Here is a 23,937-nt window from a genome sequence, read left to right as displayed (position 1 = left end):
AAAAAAAAAAAAAAAAAAAAAAAGACAGAAAAACATTAACTTAGTAATCCCAGGACTTTGGGAGGCCAAGGCAGGTGGATCACCTGAGGTCAGGAGTTCAAGACCAGCCTGGCCAACATGGTGAAACCCCCTCTCTACTAAAAATACAAAAATTAGTTGTACGTGGTGGTGCTCACTTTTAATCCTAGCTACTTGGGAGGCTGAGATAGGAGAATCACTTGAACCCAAGAGGCAGAGGTTACAGTGAGCCGAGATCATGCCACTGCACTCCAGCCTGGGCAACAGAGTGAGACTGTCTCAAAATAAAAATACATTTTGTTGAAGAAATCATTAAGGTGTTATTTACAGAGGGCTTATGTCATACGTCATTTCTTGAATTTACTTGGTCTTGTACCTTTTTTCCCCATAAAGCATCTGGTTGTCTGAGTTTCAGTGACTATACTTTGGGAAATTCTTAAATGAAATCCAAAGCTAAATAAATGATTTTTAGGCTATAACATACCAACAGAAATACTGAAGCACAGACTAGCTAAAACACTTCTTTAGCCTTCTGTTACATGCCTAGCATTAACTAAGCATGTGCAAAACAAAAAAAAATTACATTTGACAGTCTGGCCTCAATGATTTTATAAGCATACAATTTAGTTAGACATGATCCACTATGGATTTCTCCTACGTGATTTATTGAATGCACAAAACTGCTGCAATTTCCTGGTAGTCAAGTTTTTAGGTTTCTTTTGAAAACTAAGTGTTAAACATTAGCAAATATAACTTTCAAAGGGTATAGGCTAGGTTCCACAGAAAAATCCGTAGTGACTCTGAAATACTCATTAGCAATAACAGCAGTTAAGTCCCAAAGGTTACTTCTGGGCCTCTGCCATTTAACTTGAATCACTTGCAGCCAGAACAAAAAAAATCTCATTCTGCAACAGTGGCTTAGGCTAGAGCAAAGTGAAAATTCCTTCTTTTAGGGATTACAAATGTATTTAACAAAGAAAGAAAAGCAGCTTGACATAGCTTTCAAAATCATGAAGAATAAGTCATAATTTTCAATACAGAAGTTATGCCAGGGCCAGGTATGGTGGCTCATGCCTGTAATCCCAACAGTTTAGGAGGCTAAGGCAGGAGGATCACTTAAGGTCAAGAGTTTGAGACCTGCCTGGCCAATACAGTGAAATCCTGTCTCTACTAAAAATACAGAAAATTAGCCGCGTGTGGGCAGTGGGCAACCAAGCCAGACTCTGCCTCAAAAAAAAAAAAAAAAAAAAAAAAAGGTCTCTTTCCATGAACAGAACTCATTAAATGAAAAGTCGTAAGATTTAAAGTCTATCATCAATAATTTCCTCAGTGCTTAAATCTTAAAATTTATTAAAATTCATTATTACTTTAAGGAACTGTAGAAAGCTGCCTTTTTTATTTTACACAGAAGAGTTTATTTCCTGAGAAAACCACAGCAAGCTTACCTGATGTAAGGCATAACTCAGCAGGACTATGATATAGTAATATATAGGGAATCCCCCTTGATGTTCTACTTTAGGAGTCCACCAAACCAGTAGGGCATATTCTAATCCAAGCAATAATCTATAGAGAAAGAAAGAAACATTGAGTTGACTTTCGTTTTAGCTTAAATAACAACAAAAAGAACAGAAATCTGTGTGCCTACCACATGAAAGAAGCTGTATCTAAAACCTGTTAGGAGGTTAAAAAGATAAAAGTACATATAAATGATACCGAAATTAAAGATGCTTTTCAAACCTTTTTCCATATATATAATTCTACACTCAGATATATTAGTGATACTGATGAATGTTCCTCATTTTACTCTTTCTTATTTAGTAAGCTTTTATTTCATTTTTACCTGTAGGGCATGGCTTTGTAAAATGTGTTTAATGGCTGGGGACCTGCAGTGTATTTGCTGATAATCAGAGGCAGTATTATCTGCAAAGGAACCATTGGAACTGCCAATAAGGCTAAATGTTCTTTGGGTACTCCCTCTTCTACCAATTTCAGTCCTGTTACAGCATCTGCTGCTGAAAAACCAATCTGCAATATAAAAACAAAAAAGTATTTTAATTTGTGACTTATGAAATATTTTCCTCCATGCATATGTAAGTTCTTCAAGAACCTCAACTTTATTACTGACCCATGACAGTTACAAGTTAGCATCAAATATTATATCTGGTACAACAATCATATTATACGAGGTACACTTTGCCTATGGTTTTCTAATAATATTAAGCAAAAACAACTGAAAAGTCAGTACTGGGATTATAGATGGCAATAAATACAACTAAATTTCCACTTCAAAAAGTCCAATCTGTGTAATAAACGGAGTCAAAAATCCAAATTTACTGATTTGTCAGTTTTAAGTTTAAAAGAACTTCCGACTGACCATAATAAAATTTCCTAAGTTCATCTAATGTTTCAAAAGTAATTCTGAGAAAACATATCTGAGAGACTGAATAAAATGAGAGGGATATAGTTAGATTAATTCTTAAAAACAGCAACAAAAAAGAGTAAGAATGAAATTAAGATTCATAGCCTCAAAGTATCTCCCCATGAGTCAGTTTTTAATTATGAAAGGAAAAACAGTACTTTTACAAGAGATTAGCAAAGCAATTAAAGTTAGAACCAATAGTTGAGGGGATAAAGAGATATGATATGACTCTTAATATGATTCCCTGCAGACATCAAAACATTACTTCTTTGATCTTCCTGCCTTATATACTTGTATAACCTCAACCCAAAGAAGAAGAAACATGGGAGAAATGTAACTAGAAGCCCATTCTATAGAATAATTGGCCTGTATTCTTCAAAAATGTCAGGAATATTAAGGACAATGAAAGGTCATACCAACTGAATGTAATGTGTAATCCTAGATTAGATCCCCAACCAGAAAAAAAGTAAAGTTATAAAGACGGTTATTGTGTAAAATTTGGATATGGACTATAATTATATAGTATTATATCAGTTTAAAATTTCCCACTAGTGAGTTGTGGTTTTGTAAGCAGAAGCCTTGTTCTTAGGAAATACATACTTAAGGTACTTATGGATAAAAATACATAATGTGTACAAATTAAAGTATTTCAGAAGACATATGTCATAGAAACATATACAAAGAGAAAATCTACAAAATAAGGAAAGTGGAGCTAAATGTTAATAATTAGAGAATCTGGATAAAGGATAAAAAGGAGTTCTTTCTACTAATAAATTTTCAAAATGTGTAAAATTATATCGATACAGTAGGTAGAAAGAAATTATTTAGGCAGATAGTAAGGGCAAAAGAGTCCTCGGCAGAGCTTCCCTTCTAACAAAAAGCAGACTCCAAAATCATTTCTTTTCTAACAAAGAGCAGCCTGAAAAACTGAACTGCAAACATAGATAAGCAAGCTGGAAGCCACAGAAAAGAGCTACCTGGGGGTCAGGCATGTCCACTATGAAAGCTCCACTTTCTCTTTTTTGTTAGCATGTATACAGTAAAAAATAAATGAGCAACATGGTATATATAGCTCAGGCAGAGAACCTGCCTCATAATAAAAGATTAGGGTGGGGGCTGCCAGATATTCATGCCCTGTGTAAATAGGCACATCTGGACTTACCCAGTTTTTCATGCCCTATGTGAATCAGACACAGCCTCGCCAGTAGCTCATCTATAAAACCCCCTGCATTTCACCACAGATCTGGCAACCCAATTTTTCCAGGACACCTCTCTGTAGCACAGAGCTATTCTCTTTCTCTCACCTATTAAGTTTCTGCTGCTAACCTCACTCTTTGTGTGTCCACATCCTTAATCTCTGTGACCGTGAGACAACGAACCTCAGGTACTACCCTAGACCAGGAGACCACTTCAATATCATACCATTTTTTTAAAAAAAGAAATTATAAATAGTATACACTGTAACTTCTTGGAATCGAGCCAAAGAAAATTTCACCATAAAAAAAATTAAAGGTAACATATATTTCACTTAAGTCCAGAAAATAATTTCACTTACATTTTATTTATTCTCTTTGTAAAAATAAGATATTCAAACTGACTTTAACATCTACTCTTAAACTGGTAAAAGTCTTAAAAGTTATATAGTAGGAGATATTTGTAATACACATATCTAATAAAACACTCAAATCCAAAATATATTTTTAAAAGTTTGGTCCCTGTTGGGTACGGTGGCTTATGCCTGTAATAGCACTTTGGGAGGCCAAAGCAGGCATAGCACAAGGTCAGGAACTCGACACCAGCCTGACCGACATGGTGAAACCCCATCTATACTAAAAACACAAAAATTAGCCAAGCATGGTGGTGCATGCCTGTAATCCCAGCTACTTGGGAGGCTGAGGCAAGAGAATCACTTGAACTCAGGAGACGAAGGTTGCAGTGAGCTGAGACCATGTCATTGGACCCCACTCAGGGTGACAGAGAGAAACTCCGTCTCAAAAAAAATCCTTTTTGTTAAAATTAGCTGGGCATGGTGGTGGTACGTGGCTATACCTGAGCAACTGAGGTGGGAGGATCACTGGAGCCCAGAAGGTCAGGGCTGCAGTGAGCCATGATGGTGCCATTGTACTCCAGCGCAGGTGACAGAGACCTCATCTCAAAAAATGAAATCTAAAAAGAACAAAAACTTTACAAATTTAAGGAAAAGGGCAACTTTGGATATTCAAATGGTCAATAATCACATGAAAAAATGCCGGGCGCGGTGGCTCACACCTGTAATCCCAGCACTTTGGGAGGCCGAGGTGGGTGGATCACGAGGTCAACAGATCGAGACCATCCTGGTCAACATGGTGAAACCCCGTCTCTACTAAAAATACAAAAAATCAGCTGGGCATGGTGGCGCATGCCTGTAATCCCAGCTATTCAGGAGGCTGAGGCAGGAGAATTGCCTGAACCCAGGAGGCAGAGGTTGCGGTGAGCCGAGATCACGCCATTGCACTCCAGCCTGGGTAACAAGAGCGAAACTCCGTCTCAAAAAAAAAAAAAAAAAAAAAAAATGCTCAATATCTTTTGCCATTAGGGAAATTCAAATTATGGCCACAACAAGATGCCACTATACACCCACCAGAAAGGATAAAATTAAAAAGACAATATATGTGTTTTGAAGGATGTGAAACAATCAGAACTCTCTCACACTGCTGGTGGTAGATAAAATTGGAAAAACCACTTTGGAAAAATATTTGGCATTATATACTTCTATGCATCTTTCATGAACCAGCAATTCTATATATATTTACCAATCAGAAATGTGCACCTATCTTCACCAAAAGTCACATATGTGAATGTTTGTAGAAACACTACTCATAATAGCTCTAAAAACCTGTTGATAGAATGGATAAATTGTGGCATATTCATACAATGAAATATTGTACAGCAATGAGATAAACTATTGCTATAAAAATATAGGTAAATTGCACAAATATAATACTGAGCAAAAGAACATATGTATCAAACATAAGAATATATACTGTATAGCACACTTATGTAAAACTCAAAAGGAAAGAACATCTGTAGTGTTAAAGTTAGGACAGATGTTATTTGGGGGAAAGTTTAAAAGAAGAAAACAGGATTATAGACTTTGTAATTGAAGTACCTCCTTCTATATTGCTGGAGACAGTATAAATGAGTATAAACTTTTGAAAAGCAATTCAGCAATCATACCACATTCATTGACCCACTAATTGCCCACTTAATAATCTACTGGCCAGCCTGTGTAGCAAAGCGAGACCCCCACACCTCTACAGAAAATTAAGAAATTAGCTGGGTGGGCCGGGTATGGTGGCTCACGCCTGTAATCCCAGCACTTTGGGAGGCTGAGGCAGGCAGATCACAAGGTCAGGAGTTTGATACAAGCCTGACCAACATGGGGAAACCCCGTCTCTATTAAAATTACAAAAAATCTGCAGGGCGTGGTGGTGGGCACTTATAATCCCTGCTACTCAGGAGGCTGAAGCAGGAGAACAGCTTGAACTCAGAGGGGAGGTTGCAGTGAGCCAAGATTGCACCACTACACTCCACCTGGGTGACAGAGCGAGACGCCATCTCAAAAAAAAAAAAAAAAATTAGCTGGATGAGGTGTCAGGCACCTATAGTTCCAGCTACTTGAGAGGCTGAGGTCAGAGTATGGCTTGAGCCCAGGAATTTGACATTACAGTGAGTTATGATCATGCCACAGCACTCCAGCCTAGGCAACAGAGCAAGACCTCATCATAAAAAAACAAAAAATCTACTGGAAGGAAATATCCAGAAAGTCAAAGAAAGACTTATGCACAAAAATATTTGCTAGTGTATTTTTATAATTTAAAAACAGAAAATAAATATACAACAGAAAAATGAGATTATGGTAAATTTATAACTATATCTTATAGCTACTAAAAAGTATGTTTTCAAATATTTAATGCTATAGAAATGTTTGGTATAAGATAAAAAGATAAAAAATTATACGCAGTATGATCCAATTCCACTTTTAAAGTAATATGAGTAAATAGGCCGGGTGTGGTGGCTCACACCTATAATCCCAGAACTTTGGGAGTCTGAGGCAGGCGGATCACTTGAAGTCAGAGGTTGGAGACCAGCCTGGCCAACATGGTGAAACCCTGTCTGTTCTAAGAATTCAAAAATTAGCTGGACGTGTGCTTATAATCCCAGCTACTTGGGAGGCTAAGGCAGGAGAATCGTTTGAATACAGGAGGTAGAAGTTGCAGTGAGCCGAGATTGTACCCCTGTACTCCAGCCTGGGCAATAGAGTGGGCCTCAGTCTCAAAAAATAAATAAAATAAAGCATATAAGTAAATAAATATACGAAGTATATGTATACACACATACATGCACACACATATATACAGGGGGGAAAAGGTAGGTTCAAAGGACATATACCAAGAAGGTCAATACCTTTTTTTTTTTAATCTTTTATTTATTTTTGAGATGGAGTCTCGCTCTGGCACCCAAGCTAGGGTGCAGTGGCATGATCTCGGCTCCCTGCAACCTCTGCCTCCTGGGTTCAAGCGATTCTCCTGCCTCAGCCTCCCGAGTAGCTGGGACTACAGATGCGTGCCAACATGCCTGGCTAATTTTTGTGTTTTTAGCAGAGACAGGGTTTCATCATGTTGGCCAGGCTGGTCTTGAACTCCTGACCTCAGGTGATCCATCAGCCTTAGCGTCCCAAAGTTCTGGGATTACAGGCATGAGCCACCACGTACGGCCCTATATCTTTATAAGCACACTCTAAGTAAATAATTGTATTACTCCAATGTTAAATGTATACTCATTATGAGAGGGGAGAACTATTGATTTTTAAAGGCATTAATTTCCATTCCAACCATTAATATCATTAAAGTTCACATTTATTAACAGTTCTTCAAATTGACATAATTCTTTACAATATTCCAAGACATTTAGCTTACTATAAAATTAAAGTTGACATCACTATGCCTTTTCAAATACATTTAATAAACAGAAAATACTGCTTTTTATTGTTAAATTCTAATGACAGTGGAAAGGGACCTATGATACGAAAAAGGCATTGAAAGTATTCCATGATATTGATACTTATAAGAAAATGATAAATTTGATTTATAAATCTCTTACCTTTGCAGTTAGAATCAGAAGGCAAAATGTCAGAACTGCTGGCATTTTTATAATTGCAAAAAGCAGCTTGTAAGTATCTGTGATCCCTTGTGTTTCTTCTTTTACTACTGATACTTCTTTGTTTTCTTTTTTCAGAAGGGCAACCAATGTTGTTGTTATTAAAAATATAGTTCCCCAGAAAAAAAGGAAATCTGAAAATGTTTTAAACCTATAATTAATTTTAAAATTACATAATAATTACAAAAAACTAAATAATTATATATACAATAATTCTCAGTTAAGATTTGTTATTTAAAAAATCAGCCAAGTACAGGGACTCATGCCTGTAATCCTAGCACTTTGGGAGGCCAAGGTGGGAGAATTATTTGAACCCAGAAATTGAAGACCAGCCTGGGCAATATAATGGGATCCTATCTCTACAAAAAAATTACAAAATTAGCCAGGCTTGGTGGTACACATCTGTAGGTGGGAGGACTACTTGAGCCCAGGAAGTGGAGGCTGCAGTGAGCTGTGATTGTACCACTGCACTCCAGCATGGGCAACAGAGACCTTGTCTTAAAAAAAAAAAAGGTTGGCCGGGCGCGGTGGCTCAAGCCTGTAATCCCAGCACTTTGGGAGGCCGAGGCGGGTGGATCACGAGGTCAAGAGATCGAGACCATCCTGGTCAACACGGTGAAACCCCGTCTCTACTAAAAATACAAAACATTAGCTGGGCATGGTGGTGCGTGCCTGTAATCCCAGCTACTCAGGAAGCTGAGGCAGAATTGCCTGAACCCAGGGGGCGGAGGTTGTGGTGAGCCGAGATCGCGCCATTGCACTCCAGCCTGGGTAACGAGCGAAACTCCGTCCCCCCCCAAAAAAAAAAAAAAAGGTCAACATTTAGGTACCTCTTTATTATATTCAAAGCATTAAACCAGGCACAGCAAATGAACAAAACAGTCTTGACTCTTAAACAGAGTGACCCAAAATAGTAACAACGATAAGAAAAGGCTGGGGGCGGGTGTGGGGGTACATTATATTTAGCGTACTACTGAGTTGAATGAAACAAAAGCCTATCACGTCACTTTATTCAAGAAAAGTGCTAGAGGTGGGAAATGATTTTCATATCCCATAAGATCCATCAGTTATTCTTACATGCCCAAGTCTTTTCAGTTCTTTATTAAATTTCACAACAGGTGATTATTTACATCAGATTTTCTACCTTATATTTTAAACTTTCTAATGTTTTCTATCTTTTCAAGAATAAACTTCTCATCTCAATACTACAATACAAAAGGAATTTGCTCAGACTCATAGGTGCAGAATGAGGACACATGATGAGTACTGTCTGGGTTGTTTCAGTGAGATAGTTGAGCCATTAGCTATCACCTTGAACAAATTTAGTAAAGGGAGAGAATAATGATCTGGGAGATTCGGCTAAACAGCTAAAACTAATAGTAATAATAGAAGTATCATTTATTGAGTGCATACCACATGACAAAAATATGCTAAGCATTTTACATGTATCAACTCCTTTACTTCAACAACCCAATAGATTAGCTTATCACCAGCCCAGATTTACAGGTGAACAAACAAACGCTTAGGGAAGTCAAGTTCTCCAAGTTACATTCTAAGTCTGTGATAAAATTGTGATTTCACACCTTATAAGTACAACTAATTTCAAAACCGGTATCTCATTAACCATCCTGAGAACTGCATTTTAGTTTGCCATTACAAAACTTATTAGATAACCCTGTCTCAGTTTCTTCATCTGTAAAATAAGAGGATTTGGCTAGAAAATCCTTGCATTCTGGCTCAAACATTCCAGCACTGTACTCCATTTTAGATGTTTTTACTTTTTATTAAATGGCTTATGTAGCACAACTGATCAAGGACCGTAGTCACCTATTCTCAAAAACAATTAAGAGCATTCTTCAGTCAGGGTTTTTCCTTAGATTGAATCTTGCTCTTGCTTCTGTGCTCACTAATGATGATCACTATAGTTTGAACCTCACTTATGAGGGAGAAATAGCATTATTTGTTTAGCTCAATTTCACCTTGGTATTTAAATATTCCTTTATCTCATTTGATTCTCATAGCAAACAGGATAGACTAAGTAGGTGTTATTACTATATAAAGATGAGGAAAAGAAGCTCAGAATACTTAAATCTTTACCAAAGGTAAAATTACTAAGAGGCAGAGGAGGAGGCAGAACTTGAATCTCAACCTCCTGAAGTTGAGTTTTATACTCTTTCCATAATTTTATACTGCCTACATAATGATATTTTTAAAATTAATGTTGAAATTAGAATCTACTAGAATTGGCTAATTATTTAATCTCCACAAGCCTAACCAAAAACCAAAAAGCAAGGCTTTGCTATTCAAATTATGCAAATTAAAGAAACTAAAACAGACCAGGTGTGGTGGCTCACGCTTATAATCCCAGCGCTTTGGGAGGCTGAGATGGGAGGATAGCTTGAGCATAGGAATTCAAGACCAAGATAGCAAGACCCTGTATCTACAAAACAAAAAGGAAAAACTTAAAAATTAGATGGGCATGATGGCGAGTACCTGCAGTCCCAGCTACTCAGGAAGCTGAGGCAAGAGCATGACTTGTGGTCAGGAGTTGGAGGTTACAGTAAACTCTGATGGCACCACTGAAATCCAGCCTAGGCAACAGAGCCAGACCTTAACCAATTAATTAACTAATTTGTTAATAAAGCTAAAACACTTTAAACATATATGGAAAATTGTATTCTAGGATGAATATTTTTCTGCACCATGGGAAATTTCTACTTAATTTTAGATATTCTAGGATTAAGATAGGCCAGGCGTGATGGTTCAAGCCTGTCATCCCAGCACTTCAGGAGGCTGAGGCGGGCAGATCACTTGAGGTCAGGAGACCAGTCTAGCCAACATGGCAAAACCCTGTCTCCATTAAAAATATAAACATTAGCTGGACGTGGTGGCGTGTACCTGTAATCCCAGCTACTTGGGAGGCTAAGGCAGGAGAATTGCTTGAACCCAGGAGGGGGAGGTTGCAGTGAGACAAGATTGTGCCACTGCACTCCAGCCTGGGGAACAGACCAAGACTCCATCTCAAAAAAAAAAAAAAAAAAAGAAGGAAAAAAACCAAAATTTTCTTAAATGTAAATATATCTATTTTAAAATACAGTAACATATAAAAGTCTATGATTAAACATCATCAAAATGGCATCTTGTTTTTTGTTTTGTCACCCAGGCTGGAGTGCAGTGGTTCGATCTGGGCTCACTGCAACCTCCACCACCTGGCTTCACGCAATCTCCTGCTTCAGCCCCCCAAGTAGCTGGGATTACAGGTGTGTGTGCCACCACACACAGCTAATTTTTGTATTTTCAGTAGAGACAGGGTTTCACCATGTTGGCAAAGCTAGTCTTAAACTCCTGACCTCATATGATCTGTCTGCTTTGGCCTCCCAAAGTGCTGAGATCATAGGTGTGAGATCACACCTTGCCTGACACAAAGTAACATAATTTCTAGCATTTTAGAATCTGGTTCAAAAGGAATGAACAACAATGTATTAATAACATTATCCTTATAAGTGAAGCTAATGTCCACTATTTTTGCATTCTTAATGCCATCTGCAAAATGAGGCGAATAATTAATTGTTTACAGTTTCACACACATTATTCTCATTGATCAAGCTTTTGTTCATCATTTGTTTTAAACAAGTTGTTTAACAAGCCCTGAAAAAAAAACTATTATTTTCACTGTGACCAGAAATTCCAATTAATGGTCTCAAGTGAAATTAATGGTCTCAATGTTAAGTGAAAAGTAAAAGTTTTCCAATTATATACAACTTAAGGAGTTCCATTTTTCTAAGCAAAAGAATTATAAATTTGTTTAGCATAGTGTCCCAATTTTAATGAACAAAGTTGATCTAAAATTTAAATCCCTTGATACCGACACGAAGGGAAAAAAGAAAAAGAACAAACTATGTTTTCTGAGAGACACGGTCTCACTCTGTCACCCAGGCTGTACTGCAGTGGCACAAACATGGCTGACTACAGCCTTGACCTCCTAGGCTCAAGTGATCCTCCTGCCTCAGCCTCCCAAACTGTTAGGATTACAGGTGTGAGCCACTGTACCCAGCCAAGGATATTTCTAATTTCTTTGTGCTTTCAGGAGAAAATACTTTTTTAAAAGGAAGTAGTGACAATGAGTCAGTCACAAAGTCCTAATTCAAAGGGTTTCCAAATCTCACACACGCAGAAGAATGAAAAAGCCAATACCTTAGAGAGTCTAGGAAATATATTAAGAAGTTTTATGAACACAATTACCACAAATCAGACCAATGTTAATAAATGATACCCAGTAGTCTTATTAGACTTATTAACACTGCTTTGATGCTAGAGACATCTATAGTTCAATATGCCAATGACCATAAAGACACATTATTACAAAAAATATGGAAATATTTAATTATTAAAATTTTGGTTAATTTTGATTTGTGTATTTTACCAACTTAAGCATATATGGCATATAAATATATGATCAAGATATCAAAGCTGATGTTTATGTTTCGTAAACATGATTTTCAAGCAAAGACCTAAAAACAGACTAAATATCCTGAAGTGGCTGCAAGATCTTGTCCAGTGCTCTCATCAATGCAGAAATTAAGAGCATGCATTAGTGACCAATAAAGGTAGAATAGCTAGCACCTGAGTGCCTATTACAAGATCTGGGGAAAACAGAGGACATCTCATTTAAATCTCAAAATCACTTTCCAAGATAGGCATTATTATTCCTACTTCATATACAATGAAACAGAATCACAAGGCAGAAAGTGCCAGAAATGGCATTCAAACTCCAGTCTAGTTCTAAAGCAAGAAATGTTTTCCATTATATCATCCAGATACTCAGATACACCCACAGCAAGTAAGATCTCTTTTCTATCAACTAGACACCACTGAGAAAAAAGGTTCATGTTTTAGCTCCAACCATGAGGTCTGGAACAAAAATACTTTCTCATAGTTCTTTAAACTGGCTACTTGTATTACCCTTTCTCACCTCCATCTCCCCATATGGTGGTATGACAAACGAAATTCAAATGCACAGGCTAAAAAATTTGGTGTCTTCCTAAAGAATTTATTTTACTCGGGCTGGGCGCAGTGGCTCACGCCTGTACTCCCAGCACTTTGGGAGGCCGAGGCAGGTGGATCACAAGGTCAAGAGATCGAGACCATCCTGGCCAACATGGTGAAACCCCGTCTCTACTAAAAATACAAAAAATCAGCTGGGCATGGTGGCACGTGCCTGTAATCCCAGCTACTCAGGAGGCTGAGGCAGGAGAATTGCCTGAACCCAGGAGGCGGAGGCTGCGGTGAGCCGAGATCGCGCCATTGCACTCCAGCCTGGGTAACGAGAGCGAAACTCCATCTCAAAAAAAAAAAAAAATTATTTTACTCAATAAATTATAGGGAAATAGGGAAATACTTTAATGAGAATAAATAGGCCGGCACAGTGGCTCATGTAATCCCAGCATTTTGGGAGTCCGAGGCAGGTGGATCACTTGTGGGTCAGGAGTTCAAGACCAGCCTGACCAACATGGTGAAACCCTGCCTCTACTAAAAATACAAAAAGTAGCCAGGAATAGTGGTGCATGCCTGTAATCCCAGCAACTCGGGAGGCTGTGGCATGAGAATCACTTGAACCCAGGAGGCAGAAGTTGCAGTGAGCTGAGATTGTGCCACTACACTCCAGCCTGGGTGACAGAGCAAGATTCTGTCTCAAAAAAAAATAAAAAATACAGTTTGTCTTTCTGAGAATGTAGGGTAACATTTTAAGCCTAGACATGAATGCTAAAGAATGTATTATACGGGTGGGGGTATTGGGGAGGGATAACATTAGGAGAAATACCTAATGTAGATGATGGGGGGATGGATGCAGCAAACCGCCATGGCATGTGTATACCTATGTAACAATCCTGCACAATCTGCACATGTACCCCAGAACTTAAAGTATAATAAAATAAAGAATGTATTGTAGCCTATATAAGAATACCTGGTCTATCTAGAAATGAACCAATTAGTCTTTTCCAAATTCTAACATGCATCTTGAGTCACATAAATTATGTGTTCTGAAAGCAGGACAAAAATTTGTCATCAGGTAGGAGTTAATGGTCCTGCTCTCTAATTTAAAGCATCAATGTCTTACAAATACTGTTTAATTAGATTCATACTTATAGCATCAACTTTTTCAAAGCATCACTTTTTCTCTCATTTACCCCTGTACGTGTGTGCCTATTTATAAACAAATTGATTTATAAACTCTAATATCTTTAGTTTTCTTCTCTGGTATCAGACTGTCTTGCTCCCTGCTCCTAAACCCAAATATGGTGTTCCCTATTCTAATCACTACTAATTGTTACTACTGCTGCTAGAGGAGAGGGCCTCAACTACCAGTTTACACGCTACATCTGGCCTGAAGACATAAATTAGATTAGATAGATAACAGATAGATAGATAATATATTGAATATATTTTTTTAAAGATGGGTCTTGCTACGTTGCCCAGGCTGGAGTGCAGTGGTTATCACAGACACTATTATAACTCACTGCAGGCTCAAACTCCTAGCCTCAAATGATCTTCCTATCTCAGCCTGTCAAGTGGCTGTCACTACAGACGTGTGTCACTCTACAGATGCATGCCACTGTGCCCTGCTAAAGATATGTTTAAATATAAGCTTAAGAAGTGTTCTTAAAATTAGGAAATAAAAAAGGAATTTCCAGCTTCTCTTGATTACTCCTAAGATCTAGCGATCTTGGAATACTATTGTCACAAAACTACAATTTACTAGACTTGACACTCCTCACCTTTCGAGGGGCATGGATTTCTCAGATCATCTGTCTCCTCCAACTCAGATGATTCATTTACATTATCTATCTACCCAATATATTCCATCTCCACTTATCTGTGACAATCAAAACTGTTAATTACAGACAGTATTTTATTTATTTATATTTATTTATTTTTTTGGAGACAGAGTCTTGTTCTGTTACCCAGGCTGGAGTGCAGTGGCTTGATCTCGGCTCACTGCAAATCCACCTCCTGGGTGCAAGTGATTCTCATGCCTCAACCTCCCGAGTAGCTGGATTACAGGTATGTGCCACCACACCGAACTAATTTTTTTGTATTTTTAGAAGAGACAGGGTTTCGCCATGTTGCCCAGAGTGGTCTCAAACTCCTGAGATCAGGCAATCTGCGCACCTCGGCCTTCCAAAGTGATAGGATTACAGGTGTGAGCCACCTCACCAGCCAGAACATATTTCAGAATTAAAAAAAAATATATATATATATATATATACACACACACACACACACACACAACCTTTTAATACTCTGATTTTCTAAACATTGCCTCAGTGTTTAGCTTCTCTTTAATCACCTAAGCAATTATATTTTCTTCATATAATTCTTTCTGTACTCTATAACTTTCTCAAAACCACTGGTTTTTCTTAGTTATCCTATTAATAAGTTCCAGAAAGAATGATGTTATAAATGTGATATGTTCAGTCATAAAAAGGAGAATAAAACTATAGGAATTCTAACTTTCAACTAAAATGTCTGAACCAGAAACAGTAGTCCACTACAGATATAAACAGTTAAATTAAAAAGTAAGCTATTTTTAGAATCTCCTGCAGAACAAAGTTCAAATTCCATAGAAAAAAAAAAAGAAATTCAAAATAACAAGACATGTCCGGGAGCAGTGGCTCACACCTGTAATCCCAGTACTTTGGGAGGCTGAGGTGGGCTGATCCCTTGAGTCAGCAGTTCAAGACCAGCCTGGCCAACATGATGAAACCCTATCTCTATCAAAAATACAAAAATTAGCCAGGCATGGTGGTGCACGCTTGTAATCCCAACTACTTGGGAGGCTGAGGCATGAGAATAACTTGAACCCTGGAGGCGTAGGTTGCAGTCAGCTGACATCACACCACTGCACGCCAGCCCAGGCAACAGAGTAAGACTCCATCTCAAAAATAATAACAATTCACTGCCTAGAAATACTTTGTGAATGCATACTGTCATCACTTTGTTGCTTTTTATGCTTTTCATTTTTTTTTTTTTTTTTTTTGAGACGGAGTTTCACTCATGTTACCCAGGCTGGAGTGCAATGGCGCGATCTCGGCTCACCGCAACCTCCGCCTCCTGGGTTCAGGCAATTCTCCTGCCTCAGCCTCCTGAGTAGCTGGGACTACAGGCATGCGCCACCATGCCCAGCTAATTTTTTGTAGTTTTAGTAGAGATGGGGTTTCACCGTGTTGACCAGGATGGTCTCGATCTCTTGACCTCGTGATCCACCCGCCTCGGCCTCCCAAAGTGCTGGGATTACAGGCTTGAGCCACCGCGCCCGGCCTATGCTTTTCATTTTCACTTTGTCCTAGGACTGCTTTTCATTTTGTCCTGGGACTGCTGTTTATGTCGCCACAGATGATTAAGGAGATGATGTTACTTACAACGAGAAAGCCTCAGATAAATCAAGATTTAAGAGGCTGTGGAGGTCAGGCACAGTGGTTCACACATATAATCCCAGCACTTTGGGAGGCCAAAGCAGGCAGATCACCTGAAGGCAGGAGTTCCAGACCAGCCTGACCAACATGGAGAAACCTGGTCTCTACTAAAAATACAAAATTAGCCGAGCGTGGTGGTGCATGCCTGTAATCCCAACTACTTGGAAGGCTGAGGCAGGAGAATCACTTGAACCCAGGAGGCGGAGCTTGCGGTGAGCGGAGATCTAACTGAGCCGAGATTGTGCCATTACACTCTAGTCAGGGCAACACGACAGAAACTCCGTCTCAAAAAAAAACCAAAAAACAAAAACCAAACAAACAAAAACCGGCTATGGAAACTAAACTGCTAATGTGCTAAACTGGAATTTTCTCTTAATATAAGAGTGACTGGTAAAACATTCCAGAGAATGCCGTTATTAGTTCAACAGTCATTATATCTATATTCCCTTAGCCATAACTGTTTCCTAATGGATCAAAATTATGCCACTGAATTTTAATTTAGGCTGACTGGTTGTTTTTTCTTTGAGACACAGCCCGGCACTGTCGCCTAGGCTGGAGTGCAGCAGTGTGATCTCAGTTCACTGCAACTTTTGTTTCCTGGACTCAAGCAATTCTCCCCACTCAGCCTTCTGAGTAGCTGGGATTACAGGTGAGCACCACCCCTTCCAGCTAATTTTTGTATTTTAGTAGAGAAGGGGTTTTGCCATGTTGGCCAGGCTGGTCTCAAACTCCTGGCCTTGGGTGATCTGTCCACCTCAGTCTTCCAAAGTGCTGGGATTACAGGCATGAGCTACTGCACCCAGCTTGGATTTCTTTTTTAAATTTAATTTTAATTTTAATTAATTTATTTTAAGACAGATGTGCTCTGTTGCCCAGGCTAGAGTGCAATAATTGGATCATAGCTCACTATAGCCACAATTTCCTCGGCTGAAGCAATCCTCCTGCCTCAGCCTCCTGAGTAGCTAGGGCTGCAGGCCTTTGCTACCACACCCAGCCAATTTTTTTTTTTAATTTTTAGTAGAGATATTGTATTTCCCAGGCTGGCTCTACCTCCTGAGCTCAAGCAGTCCTCCCGCCTCAGACTCCCAAAGTGCTGGGATTACAGGTGTAAGCCACAGCGCCCAGCCGTGACTTGTTTTTATTTTATTTTATTTTTGAGACGGAATTTCAAAAACGGGGTTTCACCATGTTGGCAAGGCTGGTCTTGAACTCCTGACCCCAAGTGATCCACCCGCCTCAGCCTCCCAAAGTGCTGGGATTATAGGCCTGAGCCACTGCCCCCAGCCAGCAGTGAAATATTCATAAAGGAGGAGTGGAGTGCCAGAACATTGAGACAAATCTGCCTGAGTACAAAGCAGTATCTCTCACCAAACAACTGAGGAAAAAGTACTGTCACCATCATTTCACCAGTAATAGTGGCTCACTAGCAGTTTGAGGTGGACATAAGGTTAGATGTGTGTGAGAATGAATAAGACTGCAAATGAGATTGCAGGAAATGGGTAATACAGTTGTGACACCTGCCACCACCCACATACCTGGACATTTACTCTGTTGGGAATTGCCAAGCTAGCACAGAAGCTGATAAGTTTAGCTGTTTAAATTTCAAAACGGAATCCCCTAAATTCATCATCACTAACAGAATAAAGAATTTCACTATATTCCTGACATTGTTATTCCTGATATTGGTCATTTTAATTGTTTTCTAGTTGTTACAAAAGTTTTTTTTAAAAAAAAAAAAAACAGGGCCGGGCACGGTGGCTCAAGCCTGTAATCCCAGCACTGGATCACGAGGTCAAGAGATCGAGACCATCCTGGTCAACATGGTGAAACCCCATCTCTACTAAAAATACAAAAATTTAGCTGGGCATGGTGGTGCGTGCCTGTAATCCCAGCTACTCAGGAGGCTGAGGCAGGAGAATTGCCTGAACCCAAGAGGCGGAGGTTGCGGTGAGCCGAGATCGCGCCATTGCACTCTAGCCTGGGTAACATGAGTGAAACTCCGTCTCAAAAAAAAAAATAATAATAATAATAATAATAAAAACGACCTCAGAAAAGCTTAGGGTCAGGTGGGGTGGCTCACACCTGTAACTCCCAGTACTCTGGGAGGCCAAGGAGGGGGAGAATCACCTGAGGCCAGGAATTCAAGACCAGCCTAGCCAACATAGTAAGAACCCCACCCCCGACTACCATTCAAATTTAAAAAAAAAAAAAAAAAAGAAGAAGAAAAAAATAGAAAAAATTTACATGTGTTTTACTCATGCAGAAAAAAGGGGAAATTTTGTAGAACTTACCCTCCATTTCTTACAGGACAAACTTTAAACTCTTTCCCATAGCAATTAAAGAAAATCTTACTAATTTAGTCACAGCCTTTCTCAGCATTATTTCCCAAACCCAGTTCCACAATTTAGGCAATGTCCTGTTTTGTTTTTTTTTTTTGACTTTCCTGCCTCAGTGCACTTTCACTTTGTATTGTGCATTCTGGTGTGCCATTTCCTGGCCTCGTGGAATCTTATTCAAGAACAAAGTCAAATGTTACCTGCAACATGACACCTGACTCCCAAAGGCACTTACAAACTGGCAACTCTGAAGTCTCCTAAAATGTTCATCTCTCCGATTTCTTGTGTGCAGAACTCTGTCTTATTCATAAGAGGCCTTAGAATCCCATCCCTTAGCTGATTCAATCATGTTTGAACGAATAAACCCTGTTCCATTCACTAAAAGGGTAGATGAGGGACTCTGGGTACAAGGGTAGGGGTAGAAATGGATCAGAAAGTATAGAGCTATAAACCTAAAACCAATAAGACAAAAGGAAAAATGTGAACCATATGAGCCACACTTTTTAAAAATGTGCATTTCTGTATTAAGTAAGGTGCATGAATCCCTGGACTCGTTGTGTTATTTGATGGTTTGCCTCTTCCTGCTTGCAGAGTGCTGATCATTTGATTGCTCTAGTGTCATTCGATTTGGCTTTAATACTTCAAAGAAGCTCATTTTGACGAAACACAAAACTTACCTTATCTCCCATAAAATGATTTCCAGTAAATTAATCAGCTTCCCTCCAACGTCATACACTCTGTCAAAAGGATAAATAAACCTAACGCCATAATAGCTTAAATACATTACCTGAAAGAGTAACTATTCCTCTGGGTTGAGGCTGAAACCGCAAATATTTGTTACAAAAGTCGGCAGATTCCAGGGCCAAAAACAAAACATTGCCCAAAAAGTAACCCGCTGTTTGGCCCACGGAATTGCAAGTAGAAGCATAACCCACGTTTTCCCTGGATAACATAGTTAACGCCCAACCATCCACAGCAATGTCCTGAGTGGCGGCCAAGAATTCAAACAAAAAGAAGGTCACAGTGAGAGCAACCACGTCGAGTGTTCTGCCATCGGTATTTCCGAGCAAACGGTCCACCTGAGTGGATAAATATATCATGAAGACTCCTAGTATATACTGCGTCGGTACAAGCCAAGACTTGCGACGACCGAAGTTCTTAATGTAGACCGCATCAACCAACGGGGCCCAGACTAATTTGAGACTGAAGGGCCAAAAGACAAAACTGAAGAAAGCTTGGTCCGTATAGCTAACATTTTTGCTTTGCAAAATGAGTGGGATGCTTCCCGCCAAGCCCAAGGGAATGCCCTGAAGCACGTAAAGAAAGAGTAGCAGCAAAATGTTGCTTAGTTCGGCCCGGAAGCTCCGTGGGGCTTTTAAGAAGTCGCCAGTGCCGGCATCCCCCAGAAGAGCTTCTCTGTCCCCTTCCCCGCCAGCTGAGTCCAGATGACTGTCATCCCAACCTCCCGGCGGCAGGGGACCGCTCTTCATATCCAGAGAGTGGCTGAAATTCCCTGGCCGCCGTTGCCGACTGCTGTCCTTGTGAGAGATGGTGGGCGACATATCAGAGACGATACAGAGTCCCGTTTGTGGGGAGCCGGGGCTGAGCGTTTTGGATCCGTCCAGTCCCAGGTCCAAGGCTGTCGCGCTGGACCAGGGTTTCGGTGGTTCACGGGATGGTGGCAGGGAGCAGGGCGACAAAGGCACTTCTTACTGCAGCCGGGAGTGCTGAAGCCGGGACCCAGTCCCCTGGCTGGAGGCCCAGAGGATGCCTGGGTAGGTGCCCCCTGGAGCCGCGTCAAGGAGCCTGAAGGAGACCCCCGGGCTGCCGCGCCGGGCTCGGGGCTGGAGGTGTGGGCCGTGGTGCCGCGATGGAAATCAGCTCCTACCTGCAGCGGGACCGAACGGCCGGCGGGTCTCCCGACCCAACACCTCTAGCTCTCGCCGATACCAGTGCAGCACAGAGCACTTCTACAGGACTCCAAAAAAGGATATAACTTCCTGCCTCGCTCTTCAGGAAGTGGTCCCAGTCTCTAACAGGTCCCTTCCTAGCCTCCAGAGCAAGCCAATCAGGAACACGCTCCAGTGGCCGAGTCCGGAAGCAACGCTTGGTGGGAACTCGCAATCTTGGCGGCCGGAACCTTCGGGGAGGATTAACGCAGGCGCACCGTGCGGCCTGGGCGGGGCGCCGCGGGAGCTCGGGCTTTGTGACAGCGCATGCGGCTGTCTGGAAAGCGTGGGCCTCGGTCATTGGACACGAACGGTCACACGACAGCGGTTTGCTCTAGGCCAGCGCTGGCGGTAGAGTGATGTAATCACGCGGGGGTCTGTAGTCTCGGCGGCTGTAGGTTTCGTGGTTGTGCTGATGACAGGCATTTCCTGAACTCTAGGGTGGGAATTGTGTCATGCTGCTGCTTTCGTGGGCCATGGGCCGACCAGAAACGAGGAGAAGTTTACGAAGTTTTTGTATCAGGATCCAAGGTCACCTTGTGCCCCAAAAAGGGTTGAAAAAGCCCTAACTGGAGAAGCACGTGCCTTACGGTGCCTACGTATTTATGGTACGAATTAAACTGCCCAAGGGGTGCTAGGTTTGTCTGCAGTCCGTTTCTCCCTCGTGATGGAAGACTGGTAGGGACACTTGGTAACCAATTCTTATTACATTGGTGGTTGGATGACTCGTTAAAAAGTCAGGAAACAACAGATGCTGGCGAGGATGTGGAGAAATAGGAATGCTTTTACGCTGTTGGTGGGAGTGTAAATTAGTTCATCCATTGTGGAAGACAGTTGGTGATTCCTCAAGGATCAAGAACCAGAAATACCATTTGACCCAGCAATCCCATTACTGGCTATATATACCCAAAGGATTATAAATCATTCTGTTATAAAGACACGTGCACACATATGTTTATTGCAGCACTATTTACAATAGCAGAGACTTAGAACCAATCCAAATGCTCATCAATGATAACACTGGATAAAGAGAATGTGGCACGTATACACCATGGAATACTATGCAGCCATAAAAAAGGATAAGTTCATGTCCTTTGCAGGGACATGGATGAAGCTGGAAATCATCATCCTCAGCAAACTAACAAAGGAACAGAAAACCATACACCACATGTTCTCACTCATAAGTGGGAGTCGAACAATGAGAACACATGGACACAGGGAGGGGAATAGCACACACTGGGGCCTGTCCGGAGTGGAGGGAAAGGGGAGGGAAAGCATAAGGACAAATATCTAATGCATGCAGTGCTTAAAACCTAGATAGTGGGGCAGGGTGCCATGGCTCACACCTGTAATCCCAGCACTTTGGGAGGCCGAGGCGGGCAGATCACGAAGTCAGGAGATGGAAGCCATCCTGGCTAACACGATGAATTCCCATCTCCACTAAAAATACAAAAAATTAGTCAGGAGGCTGAGGCAGGAGAATAATTTAAACCTGGGAGGTGGAGGTTGCAATGAGCAGAGATCAGGCCACTGCACTCCAGCCTGGGTGACAGATTGAGACTCTGTCTCAAAAAAAACAAAAACACCTAGATGATGGGTTGATAGGTGCAGGAAACCACCATGGCACATGTATACTTATGTAACAAACCTGCACATTTAGCACATGTATCCCAGAACTTAATGTAAAATTAAAAAAAAAAAAAAAAAAAAGCTACATGTAGGCCAGGGGCTGTGGCTCACACCTGTAACCCCAGAACCTTGGGAGGTCAAGGCAGGCAGATTACCTGAGGTCAGGAGTTCAAGACCAGCCTGGCCAACATGGTGAAACCCTATCTCTACTAAAAATACAAAAATTAGCTGGGTGTGGTGGTGGGCACTTGCAATCCCAGCTACTTGGGAGGCTGAGGCAGGAGAATTGCTTTAACTCAGAGGCACAAGTTGCAGTGAACCGAGATTGTGCTATTGCCCTCCAGCCTGGGTGACAAGAGTGAGACTATCTCAAAAAACCAAACCAAAAAGAATTTGTAGACATATTTTAAAACCACCAGCTTGGGAATGAGTGAACCATTTCAGTTAATCTGAAGATAAAAGTCATTCTCTAGTTCAGGGAAGTTTTATTCTATTATCTTAGCAATTATATTTAGGTTTGGTTTGCTTTGATTTGGTTTGGTTGGGGCAGGGCCTCCCTCTGTCACCCAGTCTGGAATGCAGGGGCATGATCACAGCTCACTGCAAACTCAACCTTCCAGGTTCAAGCAATCCTCCTACCTCAGCCTCCCTTGTAGCTGGTACTAAAGGCATGCACTACTATGCCCAGCTAAATATTTTATTTATCTGTAGAGATAGAGTCTTGCTATATTGCCTGCAGTGGTCTTGAACTCCTGGGCTCAGGCAATCCTCCTGCCTCATCTTCCCAATGTGCTGGGATTATAGGTGTAAACTACCACATCTGGTTTCTGCAGATTTTGAAGGCTTTCTTTTTCTTTTTTCTTTCTTTTTTTTTTGAGACAGAGTCTCACTCTGTTATCTAGGCTGGAATACAATGGTGCGATCTTGGCTCACTAAAACCTCCACCTCCCCAGTTCAGGTGATTCTCCTTCCTTAGCCTCCTCAGTAGCTGGAATTAAAGACATGCACCACGACGCCTGACTAATTTTTTCATATTTTTAGTAGAGACAGGGTTTTATCGTGTTGGCCAGGCTGGTCTTGAACAGCTGACCTCAAATGATCTGCCCACCTCAGCCTCCCAAAGTACTGGGATTATAGGTGTGAGTCACCACACCCAGCCTTTAAGGTTTTCTTAATTGGAAAAATTCTGGGGAGCGGGCAAGAAAAAAAAAAGAAATTTTATGAAGGAAATAGTGTAATTCTGGCTTCAGCAGAGGTGCCAATGGAAGTATATTGGTGTGTTACAAATATTTAAAATACTGTATCTGCTATATTTATTTATCTAGGCCCTAAATCCTATGGGTTATTATTATATATACTACTAACTATAGTTCTATTACATATATAATTATATATTAATTTATAACTATAGTTAATACTATTAACCTTGGCATACCTACTCTATGTACCTCTGGTCTCTGGTAACTTAGCTACTCTTACATATATTTCCTAGAGCCTCAAAAAAATCCTAGCGACATCAAGGATGAAAAGGAACATGGACTACTGAAACAAGTTATAGTCCAATTACTTTAGAATGATATTTAGAAGCTATAACAAAAATTGGCTGAGTGCAGTGGCTCATGCCTGTAATCTCAGCACTTTGGGAGGCCAAGGTGGGTGGGTCACCTGAGCTCAGGAGTTCGAGACCAGCCTGGCCCACACGGTGAAACCCCATCTCTACTAAAAATACAAAAATTAGCTGTTGTGGTGGTGCATGCCTGTAATCCCAGCTACCCAGGAGGCTGAGGAAGGAGAATGGCTTGAACACAGGAGGTGGAGGCTGCAGTGAGCTGAGATCTCGCCACTGCACTCCAGCTTGTGCAACAGAACAAGACTCCATTTAAAAAAATTGGTATCTATGGGTTACCATAAAT

At 40.6% G+C, this 23,937-nt stretch overlaps 1 protein-coding gene and 1 long non-coding RNA gene across 7 annotated transcripts in view; one reads left to right on the top strand and one right to left on the bottom strand.

Moving 5' to 3' along the window:
* The window catches only part of SLC33A1 (solute carrier family 33 member 1), a 25,995-nt gene extending 5,398 nt beyond the window's left edge, over positions 1 to 20,597 (bottom strand). For 2 of the 6 annotated variants that reach the window (XM_032262574.1, XM_032262583.1), the window contains exons 1-4: positions 19,234 to 20,597; positions 7,580 to 7,770; positions 1,859 to 2,043; positions 1,464 to 1,581 (exon numbers count right to left, since the gene is read on the bottom strand). In XM_032262574.1, coding sequence (XP_032118465.1) covers positions 1,464 to 1,581; positions 1,859 to 2,043; positions 7,580 to 7,770; positions 19,234 to 20,008 — 1,269 coding nt within the window. In that variant the 5' untranslated portion in view covers positions 20,009 to 20,597. The remainder of the gene's footprint in view (positions 1 to 1,463; positions 1,582 to 1,858; positions 2,044 to 7,579; positions 7,771 to 19,233) is intronic. The other 4 variants (XM_032262610.1, XM_032262591.1, XM_032262601.1 and 1 more) reach the window with 3 other exon arrangements.
* LOC116539602 lies at positions 8,106 to 8,502 on the top strand. The gene is made up of 2 exons (XR_004264120.1): positions 8,106 to 8,149; positions 8,451 to 8,502. It is a non-coding gene; the product is annotated as an uncharacterized LOC116539602 (long non-coding RNA).
* Positions 20,598 to 23,937: the final 3,340 nt, after the last annotated feature.

The sequence above is a fragment of the Sapajus apella genome, unplaced genomic scaffold (assembly GCF_009761245.1).
Source record: "Sapajus apella isolate SASKATOON/1434 unplaced genomic scaffold, GSC_monkey_1.0 scaffold4, whole genome shotgun sequence".
Classification (NCBI taxonomy): Eukaryota; Metazoa; Chordata; class Mammalia; order Primates; family Cebidae; genus Sapajus; species Sapajus apella.
This window is presented reverse-complemented; position numbering and strand designations above follow the sequence as displayed.